Raw genomic sequence first — 19294 nt, forward strand, 5'->3', positions numbered from 1 at the left:
CACACAAAGGGTTAAGGCTATGTTGAAGATAACAGGCAGAAATTAGAATGAAGCTTCTACATGCCAAGGAATGGCAAAGATTTCCAGTAAATTACCAGAAGCTAGAGGAGAGGCATGGAAAGATTCCCCACTGCCCTCCGAAGAACTAGCCTTCCTGACACCTTGATCTTGGACTTCTAGCCTCCAGAACTGTGTGGCAATAAACTTCTGTTGTTTAAGCCATCAAGTTTGTGATACCTTTTAGAGCAGCCCTAGCGAACTATTGCAATTATAATAATTAATTTAAAAGCCTTGTTCGTTAATTCTGAGGTGTGGTTCATCTTAGTATTGGACTCAATTGATTTTTGTTTCTCTTGAGAATGTGTTTTATTGAACTGATTTTTCCTGTATCAGGTAACTTGCACATTATGCATGCTAAGTAGTAGAGATTATGGGCTATATTCTTTTTCTCTTATGAATATTATTTGGTTGATTTTAGCTGGTAATTTCCTTGGCTGGGATTGAACTTCAGACTTTGTTTCTTGTGTCTGTTCAGAACTTTTGTCTGAGCTGAGTTGCTTTGAGTCTCCTTTGAGTCATCCAGAGATATGGGTAGATAGAGTTTGGGATTCCCTCTCTGGCTCTTTCCTTTTCAAGACTATAGTAAGAACTTATGCCTACAGTTTTCCATGTTCTCCTGCCGTGTGAAGGTGATTTCCCCATCGGTATGTTTGCTGCTGTTCATTCCCTAGTAACTTCAGGTAGACTTTTTTCCTTTCCGGTTTTGTCATCGCCTTCTGCTTGTGTGTGTGTGTGTGTGTGTGTGTGTGTGTGTGTGTGTAAATCTTAGTCCATCATGTCTGGAAGCCAGTCTCCTCACCGTCATTTTTGAGGGATATTTTCATTAGATGTGAAATCCATTAATTCATTTATTCTTTCTTTCTTTCAAGATTTTATTTATTTGAGAGAGAGACGAGAGGGAGAGAGAGAGAGAGAAGAGGAGCCCTAGAGAGGGGCAGAGAGTGACTCCCCAGTGAGCAGGGAGCCTGAGGTAGGACTCCATCCTAGGACTCTGGGATCATGACCTGAACCAAAGGCAACTGCTTAACAGACTGAGCCCTTTCCCCACTCCAGCCCCCAGGCACTCTAGATGTGAAATTCTTGGTTGAAAAAATTTTCTTCCTTTAGCACTTCAAATGTAGCATCCCATTTTCTTCTGGTTTGCATAGTGTCTGAGAAATCTGTTGTACTTATTATCTTTGTCCCTCTAGGCCCCCCCCCCTTTTTTTTTTTTACTGGCTGCTTTAAAGAGTTTCTTCCTTATCACTGGTTCTCAGCAAGTTGATTGGTGAGTGTTAGGGGTGTGTGTTCATTTTGCTTAGGGTTTACCAAGGTTCTTAGACCTATAAGATGGGGTTCTCATCAAGTTTGGAAAGCATCCCAGATATAAGGGGACGACTTCAAATTGGGCAGATGGGACAGTGTGCCTTTCATTGGAACAGCCAGTAGGACAGGCAGGAGTGGATGGGGGAAGGAGTGGGGCTCCTGAGGCAGTGACTTGGGGCTAAGAGAGAGGATAAAGAAAGAGCCAAGGAACCGTGTGGTGTGGAAGGCTGGAGTGGATCCTGAAGTAGGGACCGGAGGAGAAAATTAATAGGGATAAAGTAATCCCTACTAGAGGTGGGACAGGAAGATGCAATAATGATGCAGAAAGAGAAGGTCGACCTGCAGGAGAGAGCCAGGTCAAAGAAAGACCGAAGAGATTAAAAGGGCACACATCTTCGGAGGAAGGCAGCTAAGAAGGTCTGGATACTGATTCAGAGAAGGGAAGAAGAAATAGATAATGTACGAGTGGGTGAAGGATGAGAGGAGGGTGGAAAATCGAAGAAAGAACCACGTCTGGATGTTCAGGGCACAGTAGCATCCCCAATGGCACCACCACCTGTAACCTGACTCGTCTAATCCAGGAGTGGGGAGAGGGCTTCAGGGGGCAGAAACCGTGGACTTCAGCCCGAGTGTGGGGCGGCTGCCGGGGTTCCGTGTTGGAGGACAGGCAAGGGCGGACTGACAGGATCACTTCTCCTAGCCGCAGTACTTGCTCGTGCGCCCGCGATTAGGGGATGAACCTCTTTGACTCAGGCGGGAGGCCCAGGGGCGCACCCAGCAAGGCAGAGAGAAACGGCGGAGGAATGAGGGCCCTGGGGGCGTGGTGGGGTAGTGGGGGCACTGGCTGAGATGGGGAAGGTGCAGGAAGCCCCCAAGCAGAAGGGCTGGCGGGCGTGGGAAGTGCCTGGATGCCTGGCCCAGGGTCGTAAGAAGGATCGGACGGGGAGTGAAGGAGCGTAGGGAAGCGGAGGGATTGGGGAGATCCAGGTTTGGGGTGGTCTGAGGGTGGAGGCTGCGCGGCGGCCGCACAGGAGTGTTTTGGGGGCGAGAGGTCGACCCGACTAAATCATCCCTGTGGCTTTTCTCTTCTGATTTCCTGGTCCTAGAAGCTGCGGCATCAGAGGGCGATGGGTGAGAACAGGTCTTCGAGGAGCAAAGGGGAGACCAGCGGCAGGCGGTGGAAAGTGGAAAGGGCGGGCGCCGGCAGAGGGGCGGAAGTGGTCTAGTCCCAGGCGGGGGAGGGAAGACCCCAGGACACTTTTTTTGGCCCTTGGGTCCTTCCCCACGCCTCGGCTGCCTCCCCAAGCGCCAGCCGGGCGAAACGGGCACTGAAGCAGCGCCAAGCCAGGGCTGGCCTCGCCGAGCGAAAGCGGGATGGAAGGGCGGGAGCCAAGGCCGAAGGGGCGGACGCAGGGTGGCGTCTCGCGCCCCATAAAGGGGCCGCGGAGACGGCGCTCTCCTTTGCGCGAGCGGCAGCCACCGGCGGGGAACACGGCGCGATGCCCCTTCCCTGCCAGCAGAGCCCGGTGCTGGCAGGCAGCGCCACTCTGGCCGCCCTGGGGGCACTGGTCCTGTACCTGGCGAAGCCCTCCGGCTACGGGAAGTACTCGGAGAGCCTACTGCCCACCGCTACCCGCCTGCCCGCCTGCGCCGCCTGGTTCCTGCAGGAGCTGCCCTCCTTCGCGGTGCCCGCGGGGTTCCTCGCCCGGCAGCCGCGCTCGCTCTTCGGCCAGCCTGCGACGGTGCTCCTGGGCCTCTTCTGCGCACATTACTTCCACAGGTAGCGTTTGTCCCCCGCGGGCGCGGCGCCCGGCCAGGTTCCCAGGGTCCAGGAGCGCGGCGCACCCGGGATCGCAGACCGGAGCGCGGAGCCGCGTTCCAGGGGGGCCAGCGGCGCGGCAGGGCTGCTGGCTGGACGCCGGGCAGGCGGGGAGCCGTCGCGGGGTAGACGCCTCCCGCACTTTCCCGGCCCCGCGCGCCTCTCCTGCCGGTTCCAAACGCTCTGGCTGCTGCGGGGAAGGAGATGGAGCGGGAGGGAGGCGAGCCGGCCGGCTCAGGCTGGGCAGACTGTTCTCCTCCCCAATTCCGCCCGCGCCGACACCTGCGGCGGCTCGCCATCTCGCTTCCATCGCCCTTCCATCTCCCTTCCCCTTTCCTTTGTAGGGTCGGGGCAGGCTAGTTCTGGGAGCCCGAGAGAGTCCACGTCTGGGCATCTCTCGGAGAACACCCGGCTCAGACGGTCGAGAACTTAATCTTTGCGGTTCGGAGGGAGGTGGGCAAAGTCTGACACGGACTCCCACGGTGGGAGAGAGAAGGGGATGGGAACCCACCGACTTGAGGGAGAACCCTACTTCTCAGCACCCCTCCCCGCAAAGGCGCGGCGCTCGCCACCACTCCTCTACCTGGCCGGTTCCCTGGGACGTAAGCGGGAAGGGGTCGAAGTTAATGTAGAATTCAAATGCTCCTAATTTAAGAATCCCAATCAAGAATCCAGGACAGCTTTGCCTTCTGCTCTAAGGAAAGACTGGAAAGAACCCAAAGGCTCTCGAAGAATGACTGTAGACCCTCGAAAAAGACTCTCAGGGGAAGGGAAGAACACCTGAGTATAAGTCGCCTGTAGTGTCCAGGCAGTTGTTGTAGCCCCAGTGTAACCGTGTGAGATCTGTGTTGATGATGCCCGCTTTGTAGACTAAGAAACCGAGGCTGAGTGAGGGTCAGTGACTGAAGGTGATGCAGCTAGTGCCCAGCCACGTTCCAATCTAAGACCGTGAAACTCCACCGTTCAAGACGTTTTCATTGCCTTAAGCAGGCAGAGAAACTCCATGCAAGAAGAGTCTATGACAGAGAAAAGTTGCCAAACCAAGTCAAGAAGAACCAGAAGCACAACCTTATTTTGAGTAGAGAATTTCCAAGATCAAAAGATCAAGGAAATCTAGATTAGAAATTAAGGTAAAGAATTCTGGCAGCTGCAAGGCACCGTTCTTTTTCATCAGGATGCCTCATTTCAGGAGAAGTAGAGAAATAAATTTTAACCTGTCTTACTTTCTGGATCTTCTTTATTGGTCAAGATTTCGTATTTATTCAATGTGAACCAAATGTTCATTCTTTTAAAAAGATGAGTATTGGCAAGCAATAAGAACTAAAATTTCCGAAATGGGTGTCCTTTCTGCAAGTATCTATCAAAAGTCTGTTGTGGAGAAGGTGCAGTCTTAATGAACAACCATATTATCTTACCCAAATTTAAGTGGCTTAATTAGTACAGAAAAAAAAAAATGTTGGGTGCTGGAATTAAGAGACTAACTTTTCATTTCATAGTTTTTGGAACCAACTTTTGGCAAAAAACATGATTCTATCAGACTATTAGTTTTATCTTCAAATAACACCTGTCAGTACCATAAACAGTATTTTTGAGGTCATTTCATCTTAAAGTAATGATTAGTGTTTTCTGATGGTCCTATTAACATAATTTTCAGACTTGTTTTTAAAATTAAAAGTCACTGTGTACAACAAATGATGACCAATCAGTACACTAAAAAAAAAAAAAAAAAAAGAAAACACCCAAGGAAGTAATTACCCATAAAATGAGTATCAACATACTGTCCATCTTCTTCAGAGGAAAATTTACAATGTAAGTTAAGGATCTGGGGATTGATTCTGATTGAGGGAAAATTGCCCACTGAATTTAACTGTTTCTGAGACATGAAGATGTGATGTTTGCTCACCTTTCCCTCTTGTGTGAACTCTTTCTTGGAGACCACTGGAATACTGGATCTGTTATTTTGAGTGCTTATGGGTTATTATGCTCTGCTGAACAACTTTTTGTGAATTATCTACTAATTCTCATACCAACCTGTGTAGATAGGTACTATTTTCATCCCCACTTTGCAGGCGACAAGCTACAGGGAAGAAAGGTTAAAATATCTGCCCAAGGTCACACAGTAACTTGGGGAACCGTAGTTCAGACCCAGGGGGTTTGAATTCAGATCTTAGGCTCTTAGCTACCAAGATAAACTGTTCTATACTTTTTCTTGCCTCCTTGTCTTTGCCTTTAAAGAAAAAAAAAACTATATTTAGGCTTAAAATTAATATTTTTTAAATTCTGAAAATAATAAATGTTGACTTAAGAAAAAGTAGGAAAACACCCATAATTTCAACACCTAAGTATATCAGTGGTTAATGTTTTGGACATTTCCCTCAAGGCTTTTATTTTTCTTAGTAGATTTTTATACAGGCTTGTTATATGGATATATTTAGTTTTGTTCTGTTTAGTTACCTAATATTTTATAATAAGTGTTTTCTTTCATTCATTAGAATCTTTGTAAGTACAATCTTAATGGCTGCATATGATTTCATCTCATGTAAAAACAATAATTTACCTATCCATTAATTTATAGTTGGGCATTTAATTTGCCCCCTTATTTTATAGGGGGAAGCTAGGTGAAAGTGCATTTTTGCAACCTAAATTCTATTCAGAAGTTAGGTGTGTTTTTCAGTTGAGATTCCCAGAAGTAGTTCAAAGCCTATGAACATTTTTGTTTTGAGGCTTGAGGAGTCATGTGGCTTGATAAATGAGGGTACATTAAGAAAAAAGCATCAGGCCCTCTTCTGTAAATTGCTGTGACACAGAGACCAAGATGAAGAGACAAGAGATCAGGAGGAAGGCTGGCACAGGTGTGGCTTAGACTCTTGCAAAATTTTCTTTCAGGACTGTTCAGAACAGCAGTGCGTTCTATTGGATAGTAGTTAAAACTCTGCACTTTTCTGGGTACAAAGGTGCCTCCCAGAATTTAAGTTCCACAAGGCCAAGGATTTTTGTGTCCTCTCTTCATGATTGTGTTCCTAGTGTATAGAAAAGCGCCGGTGCCTAATTAATACTCACTAAATTTGTTGAATGCATGAATGAATTCTACCTCTGACATTGGTACAGGCGGTTGGATTATGGGAGAGCCAGTGATTACTTAGAAATCACTGAGATTGCATGGCTAGCTCAACTGACATAATTCTCCTCCCTTCAGAATCTATTGTTGTGAATGTTCGGATGGTCTAGCCACATGAAAATGATTGCTATGTAAGCATATTGTCTAATCCCACTGCCAAAGTTGTTCCAAGTCAGAGTTATCTCTTGTTAGCCTTGCCTGCAGCCCTGGAATGATCCTTTGCTAACACTCTCTGCTTGATTCTCATTTTCCCAAGAAGTCTTTGTGTCCTGTGCAATGACCATCACACCACCTATGACTGTGGTGGTCGTTGTCTCTTTCAAGACTTGGATGTGACCTTGGTATTTAGCTGAAGAAGGAAAAGAAACATGTTTTCACACAAAAAAGGAGATTTTATTGTGAAAAGTTTCTTGCGGAGTGACTTTTCATGATGTGTATCCCGAAGCACAGTGTAACACACATATTAGAGTTGGTCTGAATTCAGATCTTTCCTGGGGTTTAGATGTTGAAACAGATGACCTTTCCTAATTAGCCAGGTAAAATGATGGCTTCCATAAGATGCATTTTTGCTTTATTGGATAGTTCATTCTCCAGCAGCATGAATTCTTCCTTATTCTTCAAAACTCAGATCAGGATCACTTCCTCCAAGGAGCCTTCTCTGAATCCCTTCTCTGCTGTAAATCCAAGTGTGATACCATTCCTTGGGCTTTCATAGCAGCCAGTGTGGCCTTCTAGGATACACTTCACACTTGGGACCATAATTATCTGCTCTATGGAAACTCCATCTTCATCTGTCCAGCCTCCTCATTTTACGAAGTAAAGCACCTAGAGGTTTAGTCAATTAGGGGCAAAGAAGAGGTTGGAATTTGAGTCCCCTGATGGGCCTCGTCAGTGCTTCTCCAATCTTGGAAGAGATGCTGATGTCTGAACTATTCAGAAGTAATCAAACCTCATGAAGGAAACAAACAGATGGTTGCCTGAGGAGGAGGTGGGTAGGCGATGGGCAAAATGAGTGAGGAGTGAAGGGGAATGGGAAATATAGGCTTTCCCTAACGGATGACTAAGTCATGGGGTGGAAAAGTACAGCACAGGAAATACAATCGATGGTATTATGATAGCATCATATGGTTACAGTCGCTAACACTGTGGTGAGCGTAGCCTAATATATAAATTTGTCAAAGCACTATGTTGTACACCTGAAACTAATGTAACATTGTGTGTCAATGATACTTAAATTAAAACAAGAGAGAGAAATGTGTCTTTAAATATAAAACAAACTCATAGAAACTAAAAAACAAACAAACAAACAAACAAACAAAACCCTCCAAAAACCTCATGGAGAAAATTACTCATTGGCTAAGAATCAGAATATTGACTGATGCTTATAACAGAAACCACCTAGACAAATTTCTTTTCTTACAGATTGAGAAGAAAGACCATGCAGGATGAGCCACATTCTTGTGGTCGCTTAATTATGTGTTAAAGACATTATGAGGCTTAATTTGATCAAGTAGCATTAACTGAAAGATTCTTTAGCATGAGGGTTAGCAAACTTTTTCTGTAGAAAAGCCATACAGAGGCATACAGAGGACTACTGTTCTCTGATACTGTAGCATGAAAGCAGCCACAGATAATATATGCACAGATGAATGTGGTTGTGTTCCAATAAAACTTTATTTACACAAACAGGGAGTGGGCACTATTTGGACTATGGCCCACAGTTCCTGCCAGCCCTTCCTTAAGAAAACCATGAATGGCATAGCTTTCTAATTAGTAAATTGATGCATTCCTGGCAGTACTATAATACAATTTTGTTAAATCCTATAACAAACCAGTGGGCCAATTCTAGAATATTTCTGGTCCATTTCAACAGGAAATTGGTAGTAACATCATTTTCTGAGAATTCTCAGGTTCCAAGTCCTTTCTCTGAACACTTGTGGGAAATAGGAGGAGTCTTGGAGTTTACATTCTAAATGGGACAACATCATGAGCACATCTTAAAAAAGTAGAGCTCTGTTTGCCAAAAATATAGACAAGCATTAGAGATCTTGGCCATTTCATTTATGCCACATTGAAGAAAAGCTGAAGTTCTTTCTCATAACGTTAAAGTTCTTGCTCATAAACTTTTACCATAACGTTGCTTAAAAAGAACAAATAAGATGAGGAAACAATGATCCAAATTGGTGAAGTGATGTGTATGAAGTCACATGGCTAGGAAGGGACAGAGTGGGGCTTGAACCCAGTGTCCTGATTCTTTCTCATAGTTCCACATGCTCAGAACTATGCTAGGTCCTGCGCAAGACACCAAAGTACAACACCTTGGCCTCCAGGATGAAGGCAAGAAAGAATCATTATGAATCATTATGTGTCTATCATTCCTTCTGGTGTGAAAGTGGGATTTGGCAATGTCAGTCTGAGAGGCATAGAGCAGATGGGAGGATGCAAATTGAGGAGGACCTATAGGGAGCCACAGTCATGCCACTGAACATGCTGTCTGTGGTGCTTATCTGCGCTTGAGTGTGTACATGGACCAGAGGGCACTCCTCTCTCCCACCCAAGTTCAGAACCAATGGAGAGATAAACCTAGGAATGCAACAAATGACCACCCTTATTAGAGTTCTTTAAAGCTGATTTGGGGCAATGTGGCTTACATATGGGCCTCCTAAGACTGTACCTCAGAAATACTCAGCAACACTCACAGCTAAACAACCTCGGGCCTTTCCCCAGGGGAGCCTGTTCTGAAAAAGACAGCTGAGTGATAGATGGGCTGAGATGCACACACCTCTTGAGAGGGACTGCTTTTAAGTTTACCAGTCAGGCAATTCACTTCTCCTTCCCTGAGGAGTAATGAGTGGGGGGCAGTGGAAAGGCCAGGAGAGAGATACTCTAATGATGGGCCCTTAGCCAGCAGGAGGGCGGGTATAAATGCTTTCTGTTTCTAGATGGAACAGAAAAGTTGTCTCCTTATGGATTATTGCCAGAGCCTGGCAACTTGGTTCTGGAGCCTGGGGCCCCTTCCATTCCATTTTTGACTCTCTCCCACATATGGCAATGGGGTCATCAAAATCTGGAATCAAGTTGTTTAAAAGTCGCCGTGCTCAACCCAAGATCCTTTAATAAGAGCTCAGCATAGGAGCTCTAAATTTAAAAACCCTCTGAACTAAGGCCAACAGTGCAATTTGCCTTCCATTTGGTTAGAGAAGGGAAAAAAGAAAGGGAAACCAATATTTATTAGGCTCTGGATGTTCCAGGAATTATGTTACATGATTTACATTGGTTATCTTATTTTGTCTTTGGAGACAACCACTATCATTAATGCTATTTCACAAAAAACTGCACTCCATCTGACCACAGTGATTGGTTGGGGTGAGTGGGAGTGATGGGCTGGCACTTGAGCTGTCCTCAAAGCATGTTCTATCCCACACTTGGGGGTGGGAATGTGATGGTCAGTCAGGAAAAGGGGCCTGATGACCTGTGACCTAAAATTTCCCAGTGCTTCAGATACTCTGACTTGGAATGCTCCTCTTCCTTTTAATACCAAATATCTTTTGAATATATGCCATAATAGCTAATCCTACTATCCAAACCTTAATCAGGTTCCATGACCTTTTCAAAATTCTTCTATTATACTTGGGTTATGTGTTCAAGGCTGATCCTAGAAGTTAGCATGAAGAAAATAGGTAATATGCTTTTGACATTTTTCTATCTGATGTGAAACACCCTGTGTTCCTTTTCTGAGTGTGGTGTCTATTTCTCTCTCATGTCCTTATCTGCTCTCTTTAACAACAGTACAATGCCTCACTTCAGTCTCTCAGTGAATGTTCTTTACTTGCCCAAAGTTACATATCTGATAAACAATTCTAAGTATTAGAGTATTGGATCCTTTGTTTTTATATTATTGAGTTTCAAAAGTTCTTTGTATATTCTGGATACAAATCCTTTACCAGGTATATGCTTTGCAAGTATTTTCTCCCAGTCTGTGTGCCTTTTATTTTTCATTCTCCTGATCATGTCTTTTGAAAAGCAGAAGTTTAAAATTTTGATGCTATCCAAGTTTTCTATTTGTTTTTGTGCTTTTGGTGTCATATCAAAGAAATCTTCACCTAATCTTAGGTCATGAGGGTTTTCTCTTAGTTTCCTTATAAAAGATTTATAGTTTTGGGTTTTACATTTATGTATATGATTCACCTTGAGTTAATCTTTTTTATATGGGGGAAGGGCAGAAGGAGATGGAGAGAAAGAATCTTCAGCAGGCTTTACGCCTCACATGGAGCCCGACATGGGGCCCAGTCTCACAATCCTGAGATCATGACCTCAGCTGAATTCCAGTCAGACCCCTAACTGACTGAGACACCCAGACATCCTGAGTTAATTTTTATGTAGTGGTAGAAGTATGAATCAAAGTTCTTCTTTTGTGTATGGATATCCATTTGTTTCAGTATCATTCATTGAAAAGACTGTTCTTTCTTTAATGAATTGCTTTTGCATCTCATGGTATGAACAGATACTTCAATAAAGAAAACATAAAGGCAAATAAAAGCATGAAAAGATGCTCAACATCATTAGGCATTAGGGAAATGTAAATGAAAGCAAAATGGGATACCAGTATGCAACCACTGGAATGGCTGAAATTAAAAAGTCTTACCATACTAATTCACCTACATCATTGACGGGAATGTACAATGGCAATCACTTCGAGAACACTTTGACAGTCTCTTAAAAAATTTAAGCATAAATATACCATATGACCTAGCCATTCCATTGTTAGCTACTATCCCAATAAGAATAAAAGCATATATTTATACAGAGATTTGTATGCAAATGTTTATAGTAGCTTTAGTTGTAGCCAAAACCTGGAAACAGCCCAAATGTCTGCCAACAGGTGAATTAGCAAAGAAATTGTGTTGTATCTATTTAATAAAATATTACTCATCAATAAAAATGAATTAACTATTGATGTGTGCTACAACATGGGATGAAATTCAAAATACTCTGGGTAAAAGAAACCAAGCCAAAAAGAGCGCATGCTTTATGATTCCATTTTTTTTTTAATTCTATGAGCTTGAAATTAACCTAGAGTACCTAAAGTATCAGTGGTTTCCTAGGGAAAAAGAAGGATAGAAATGGGATTATGAAGGGTATTAGCAAACTTTTGGTGGTGATGGATATATTCATGGTTTGAAACCATGATAGTTTCCAAATTTATCAGAGTTCATATTTTAAATACATGTAGTTAATTAATTGTGCCTCAGTAAAGATTAAAAAATACTGTAGGTGGACTAGTGAGAAAATTATATGAATATGTGGCCCTGTGTCACTGAGAATTGCTCTAAGTTTTTGTGAGGCTAACCTGGCAAGTTTTAATAATAGCTGAAAAACTGTACACTTTTTTGTTTGTTTGTTTTTTGGCTCAGGAATTTCATTTAGGGGAAATTCTCAAGGGAAATAATCTAAAAGAAAGAAATCAGTTTATATAAAGTTATAGTGTTACTATTCAGAACTGTGAAACAGTGGAAGTTATTTAAATGCTCTATAAATAGATGATAATAATCAATATGATTGAATGTCATGTATAGTTAAAAATATTAGTTTTTTGGACATATGATAAAAATAAGTATATAAAATCCTTTAGTGAAAAAAAGAGCATGTAGGTGTGCCTGGGTGGCTCAGCCATTAGACGTCTGCCTTCAGCCCAGGTCATGATCCCAGGTCCTGAGATTGAGCCCCACATTGGGCCCCCTGCTCAGTGGGGAGCCTGCTCCTCCTCTTCCTTCTCCCCCTGCTTTGTTTCCTCTCTTGCTGTCTACCATATGACCTAGCCATTCCATTGTTAGCTACTATCCCAATAAGAATAAAATAAATAAATAAATAATAATAAATAAATAAAAACTTCTAAAAAAACCCAAACTGTACATGTTAGAATATTTGTTTAAAAAAAATAGCACATAAAGAGTACACTCTGAAAAATCCACATTAACATGTATGAGTTAGTATTGGTAATGATTGGAATACAAAATGATGGAAATAGCTGAAACTTCAGGTTTGTGTTTTTCTTTTTTTTTTTAAGAGTCTGATGTGGCGCTTGATCCCAGGACCCTGGGATCATGAGCTGAGCTGAAAGCAGATGCTTAATGGTTGTGCCACCCAGGCACCCCTTTTTAAACAAAATTAAAAAAAAAAAAAGATATTATTTATTTATTTAAGAGAGAGACAGAATGAGAAAGAAAGAGAGGGCATGAGTATGGGGGAGAAGCAGAGGGAGAAGCTGACTCCCTGCTGGGGAGAACCCAACATGGGGTTCTGTCCCAGGACCCTGAGATCATGACCTGAGCTGAAGGCAGACACTCAACTGACTGAGCCACCCAGGTGCCGCAGTCAGTGATCTTTTAAAGAGGTTTCAATAATAAAAAAAAACTTATGTATTTACTATGTATTTACCCATGTAGTTGCCCCTTGTGATGCTCTTCACTTTTGGGGACTGATCCATATTTATATCTGGTGTTATTTTTTATTTTGCCTGAAGAACTTTATTTCTTTCAGAATAGTTCTTTTAGATTTTGTATATCTGAAAATGTCTTTATGTCCCTTTGTTTTTGAAGATATATATTTCTAGGATATAGAACTCTAGAATGACGGTGGTCCTCTTTCAGTGCTTTAAAGATGTAACTCCATTGTCACCTTGCTTGCATTGTCTATAAAAAGAAATCTGCTGTCCTTCATATCTTTGTTCCTCTGTACAGGTGCCTTTTTATCTCTGTCTACTTTTAGTATTTCTTTCTCATTATTTATTTTGAGCAATTTATTATATACTTTGGTATAGTTCTCTTCACAACTTTAGTGCTGGGATTCTTTAAACTCCTTAGATCCATGGATTTAAGGTTTTCATTAAAATTGGACTATTTTTATACATTATTCTTCATTTCCCTGCTTCTCCCTCCTATTGTTCAGAAACTGTGATTACATATCTATTGGGCCCACACATGTATAAAACCATCCCAGAGCACACTGATGCTCCTGTCATTTTTTAAATTCTTTTTTTCAGTGTATTTCATTTTGAGTAGTTTCTATTGCTATGTCTTCAATTCATAGTCTTTTCTTCTGCATTATATTATCTTGTTGATTCCATCTGGGATATTTTCAATTCAGATGTTGTAGTTTTAATCAGTAGAAGTGTGATTTTGGTCTTTCTACTGTCTTCCATGTCTCTACTTAATTTTGTGAACATGTGGAATGTAGTTATAATAGCTGTTTCTTAAAAATTGAAGTTCTTTCAGGTGCACAACATAGTAATTCAACCAGTTCACACATTATGCTGTGCTCACCACAGTGTAGCTACCATCTGTCACCATATAATGTTTTTATAATACCATTGACTATACTTCCTATGCCATACCTTTTATCTCCATGACTTATTCATTCCAAAACTGGAATAGTCATAATTGCTATTTTTAAAAAGATTTTATTTATTTATTTTACAGAGAGAGATCACAAGTAGGCAGAGAGAGAGAGGAGGAAGCAAGCTCCTTGCCAAGCAGAGGGCCTGATGCGGGACTTGATCCCAGGACCCTGAGATCATGACCTGAGCTGAAGGCAGAAACTTAACCCACTGAGCCACCCAGGTGCCCCATATTGCTATTTTAATGTCATTATCTGCTGATGCTAGCATTTGTATCATTTCTGTGTCAGTTTTGATTGATTATTCTTCCAGTTATGGTGAATGTTTTCCCATGTGTTTGCATGCCTGATAATCTTTGATTGGGTGGTCAGGTGTACCTTCTTGTGTGTTAAATATTTTTGTATTCCTATACATATTCTTGAGCTTTACTCTGGGATGCAGTTAAATAACTTGGAAATAATTTGATCCTTTCAGGTCTTGATCTGATTTTTCTAAGTGGTTTTAGAAGAGTGCTAGTAACAGGGCTAATTAATTCTCTCCTATGAGATAAGGCCTTTATGAATATTCTAACAAATGTCCCATGTATTATGACTTTCTACTTCTGGCTCTTAGGAAAGGGCTCTATTCCTGACCATATGTGAGCACTGGGCACTGTTCCCTTTAATCCTTTTCCATCACCCTGTCCTTACATAAGTGCATTAATTAAGGCTCTGCTGAATACTTGAGAAGGATCCTTTGCAGGTCTCTCTGTATTGCTCTCATCTTAAGTACTCTGTCCTGAGACTTCTACATGTCTTGATCTAGAATCTCAGTTGTGTTTCCTCAGTGCAGCAAGTCTTCAAACTTCTGAGATCCCCTTCCCTGAAAAAAAAATTCTCTCAAAGAAGTAACCTGGATCAGTTGTTATAAAGCTTACATTATTTTTGTGTGTCTCTCAGGGAATCTTGTCTTTCATTACCTGATATTCAATGTTGTGTAAATCATATTTCATATAATTTGTCTTCTTGTTTTATATTTTTGTTTTTCAGCCTGAAGGGTAACTTGTTACCCCATCCTTGGTGGAAACAAAAGTTCCTCTGATGGGTTTTGGCATTTATCTTTGCTAATTTGATAATTTGTAGTGCTTGTTGACATGTTGGTTTTAGTAACCTCTGCTTGTACTCAGTGTTATTTTAAAACTCATTGGTTTGTGTTTCTAAACTTTCTACCACTTTGTTCAGAGTGTTTATGTCTTAGCTAAGGTTGTTATAACAAAACACCATAGTTGAGACACCTGGGTGGCTCATTTGGTTAAATGTCTGCCTTCAGCTCAGGTCATGATCCCAGGGTCCTGGGATTGAGCTCCATATCAGACTCCTTGCTCATCACGGAGTCTGCTTCTCTCTCTGCTTGCTGCTTGCCCTGCTTATGCTCTCTTTCTCTCTGACAAATAAATAAATAATTAAAAAAAATCCCACACCATACTCTGGATGCTTATCAACAATAGAAAGTTATTTCTCACAGTTCTGGAGGCTGAAAGTCTAAGATCATGGTGCTAGCCAAGACCAGTTTGGGTGATGGCCCTTTTCTGGGTTTCAGATGACTGACATCTTATTGTATCCTCATGTGGTGAAAACAGGATGAGTTAGCTCTCTGGCCTCATTTTGTAAAGGGACTAACCTGTTCATGAAGGTTCAATCTTCAAGACCTCATTACCTTTAAAGGCCCCATCTTCAAATACCATCACATTGTGGAATAGATTTCAACATACGAATTTTGGGGGAACACAAACATTTAGTCCCTAACAGTTTCTTTTTTTTTTTCTCCATTATAACCCTATTGCTTTTTCTGTTCTCCGGCTTAATGTACAATGACCTTTAGGTCCCATGTTACAAGTTTCTAAACTTGTGGTGAGCTAAGCATGATAGGAGAATGGTGGCTTCCTTTACAGGAGTTACATGGCTCCATGTCTCTGTTGCTGGCAAGGTGGCCCTAAGACTTTAAGGTGGGGGATAGCGTGGGAGATATCAACAGGAGCATATGAATGACAGGTCTGAAACTTTCACATGGTAAATTCTGCCACAGAGACCTCAGAAATGAATTTTTCTCTTTTCATTAGTGTGAATAATGGAATGGAGATGTAGGAGGAAGATGAACTGAGGGAGATCCGGCAGATCCAGGGCTACTTAGTCCCAGGACAATATTTGTAGAATATATATATGAAAGCAGAAACTTCTCAGAGGTTCTCAGAATGATGGCATATATAGGCCTCATTGTCACATGGCTATATAGAATAGTTTTCAAACAACAAGAGAAGCCCTATAAAGCTAATCTGCAGTATGAATCCAAAGAGCTGGAATTAGAAAACCAGAAATTTCTTTTTACAAACAAAGAGAAATAGAGACAAATTGCAGCTTAGGGAAATTATGTGTTTGTGTCCAACAGTGAACGTGCCTTGCCCTGAGCCTACAATAATAGGCTTATTGAACTTTGTGCTTCAAGCTGAAAACCACCCCATGCACCATTTACAATTTGTTTATTTGGTCACGAGCAGTTAGGATGAGTGGTTGAGCTGGTGTGCCTATACAATGCCAAAATCCACCTCAAACTGATCAACTTAAAGAAAAAGAAAAGTTAAACCAGTTATTCAAATTAACCTATCAGTTACTCAGGCCAACAGGTTGATCTGATTCTCTTTGTGTTTTTTACCTTTGAGGGTATAAATAGTGGTCAGTTGTAGTATGTCTTTTGTAAGATGTAGTAACTCAATGATGATTATCTTTCTATCACTCAGAGGAACACACAGAATTTCTTAAAACTTTGGTAATTCATCATATATTCAGATTGAACTTCTGTGTAGGGGCAGGAAAAAAGAGAAGGGAGTTCCAGGGTCTCCCAGTACAATCAGGACATAAATATAAAGATATAAAAACACATGAATAGAATAGTTTAAAAAGAATTTGCTATATTTTAGGTCTTCATGAGCTAATCATCTCAATGTTTTTCATAATTTAAGATAGATCTGCTAGATCATGACCAGTAGATAATTCAAACCAGATGACATTCTGCTGGACATTGACAATGGAACCTGACTATCCTCACTTACAGGGTGTCAGAGCAAGATGAGAAGAAGTCACAGTATCCTTGGGGAAATGTATTGAATTTTTCCCATGCTATGGCCCTTGATATGAAATGGTCAGCTACTCCCCTGCAGGAGAAAACAATGTAGTATTATTGAATTGGGCCTTTCACTAGGTTTGGCAATCTAATTTCTCTCTGTAGACATAGCTTTTGGAGAAGTCAAACATCTGGTCAATGCTAACTTGAAATAAAATTAGCTAAATCTACAATTGGAGGTTATTATGTCAGTGTTCTTTAGTCTTGGCTGCCCATTAGAATCATCTGGGAGAACTCTTAAGAACTGCTGATGTTCAAGATTCTATGCTGAAGATTATGAACAACTTGTCTTCAGTGTGCGTCTTCCTCTTTAGTGCTCCTAAAGCCCTTTGAGTGATTTGAAAGTGCGACCAGAAATGAGAACCTCTGATGTAGACAAATGCCTATACAACTGTTTTTGTTTTGTTTTGTTTTTGTTTTTGTTTCTACATAACCACTGCAGTAGGGCAAAGTACTCAAGAGCATAAACTCTGGAACTAGTTCCACCTGGACTTAAATCCCAGCTCTGATATTTCATAGCTGTGTGACCCTGAGCTGCTTAATCTCACTGTGCCTCAGTTTCCTGATCTGCAAAATGGGGTAATAATAATATCTATCTCCTGGGGTATCTATAAAGATTAAATGAGTTAATGTGTACAAAGAACTTAGTAAGCACTATATAAATATTAGCTCTGTTGTCCTTTATTGGTATTTCCCTATCAAATGTCTGAACTGAAATTAATTTCAGTGGCCTAATATTATTCTAACAAGATGTATTATTTCCCTGTAGCTGCTATAACAAATTACCACAAAGTGAGTGTCTTAAAATAACATAATTTTTTCCTCTCACCATTCTAGAGTCCAGAAGTCTGAAATCATGGTGTCAGCAGTGCTTTGCTGCCTCAGGAAGCTCTAAAGGAAAATCCATTCCTTGTCTCTTCTGTCTTCTGCTGACTGTCAGCATTCCTTGGATTGAGGTCACATCTCTGCTCTCTGGCTTCACATTGTCTTCTTTCTATGTGTCTTCCTTCTCTTTTTCTGTCCCTTTCTTATATAAGGATACATGTGATAGCATTTAAGGTACACCAAGACTGTCCAGGATAATCACCTCAAGATCCTTAATTTAATCACATATTTTGCCATATAGCACAATCTTCACTCTTTTGTTATAAAGTAATATTCACAAGTTCTGGGGATTAAGGCATGGACACATCTTTTCTAGGGGCCACCATTCAACCCATGACACAAGGTCCATAAAAAATGTAAGTTTGAATGGGATGCATCACTAACTCATTCTGTGTTTAGTCATCTTTGCTTTTGGCCTGCACATCCCACTTCTAATATATCCCAAACCATTATTTACAATAATAGGTATCATCTTTGTATATACAGACAAGTGACTGTTCATTGACAGTGTTTGTTATTTTTTGGGAAGGGCTCTGAGAAGTGAGCCAAGGATTCAGAGGACTAGTTGGCCCAATGCCTTTGGCATGCAGAGAGACTCCAACAAGGAAAGAACCTCTTGGTGGGTTTTACTCCGAAGGGAATAACTGGGGGGAAATTTGTTTTATGATTAAATGCAACCCAAAACCCTCACCAACTCTGGCTTTATATTTGGAAAAGTCTGATGCTTATTTCAAAAGAAAAGAGTGTGATTGTGCTTTCATCAGGTCTCTTTCAGTTCCACGTGACAGAGAAGTCAATTCAAATAGGCTGAAGTAAAACGAATTTATTAATGCTCATGACTGAAAAATTCCAGCTTTAGGTCCAGATTGATAGAGTGGTTCCAAAGATACCTTCAGGATTCGGTTTCTCTCTCTAGCTCTTGGCTCTGCCTTTACTGGTTCTGTCCTTCAGTGGTAGCAAGACTGTAGCATCTAAGAGCTTGTATACTCTCTGATCTAGGACACGTGGAGAAGGACACTTCTCAAAAAAATGTACGCAAAACTTTATTGGGGTTTTTTGGGTCATGTGCCCATCTCTGAAACAACAAGGTTTTGATTGGCTGAGGGACCTGGAGATTGGTCTGAAATTCTTACCATTCAAGTGCTTTGCTTGATTTAAAGCAGTAAAGTTCCAGAGAGCCAGGTAAAAGATCAAAATAGATCCAAAGGAGAGACAACACAAAATCCTGCATTCTTGATTGCTCCTTCCTTGTCTGCCATCATGGAAGGGATGAGCCAAGTCACCTTGGGAGGTGTTTCTCATTGCCACATGCAAGGCAACAAAGCAAGGCTGAGAAAAATGTCCTTTCACATTCATTTGAGCATTTTTTCTCACTGTTCCTCCTGTCCTTCATGTTCCCTGGAGGTATTCAATGACAGGGAATCTCCACATTAAAAAACTCTTTCCCAAGTAAGTCCAGTTTCAAAATGATATCTCTCCTTCATAATCACAATTCTCATTTTCACAGTGAAGTTGATGTTAGGTAGGGCAAGTGCCACCTGATTTGATTAAAGCA

General features: G+C 41.4%; 1 protein-coding gene across 1 annotated transcript in view; it reads left to right on the forward strand.

Annotated features, from left to right (window-relative positions):
* Window positions 1-2836: 2836 nt before the first annotated feature.
* The window catches only part of SRD5A2 (steroid 5 alpha-reductase 2), a 55022-nt gene continuing 38564 nt past the window's right edge, over window positions 2837-19294 (forward strand). Inside the window, exon 1 of the mRNA XM_059188691.1 lies at window positions 2837-3145. Within this exon, the coding sequence (XP_059044674.1) occupies window positions 2865-3145 (281 nt within the window). The 5' untranslated portion in view covers window positions 2837-2864. The remainder of the gene's footprint in view (window positions 3146-19294) is intronic.

This window comes from Mustela lutreola, chromosome 9, assembly GCF_030435805.1.
Source record: "Mustela lutreola isolate mMusLut2 chromosome 9, mMusLut2.pri, whole genome shotgun sequence".
Taxonomy (NCBI): Eukaryota; Metazoa; Chordata; class Mammalia; order Carnivora; family Mustelidae; genus Mustela; species Mustela lutreola.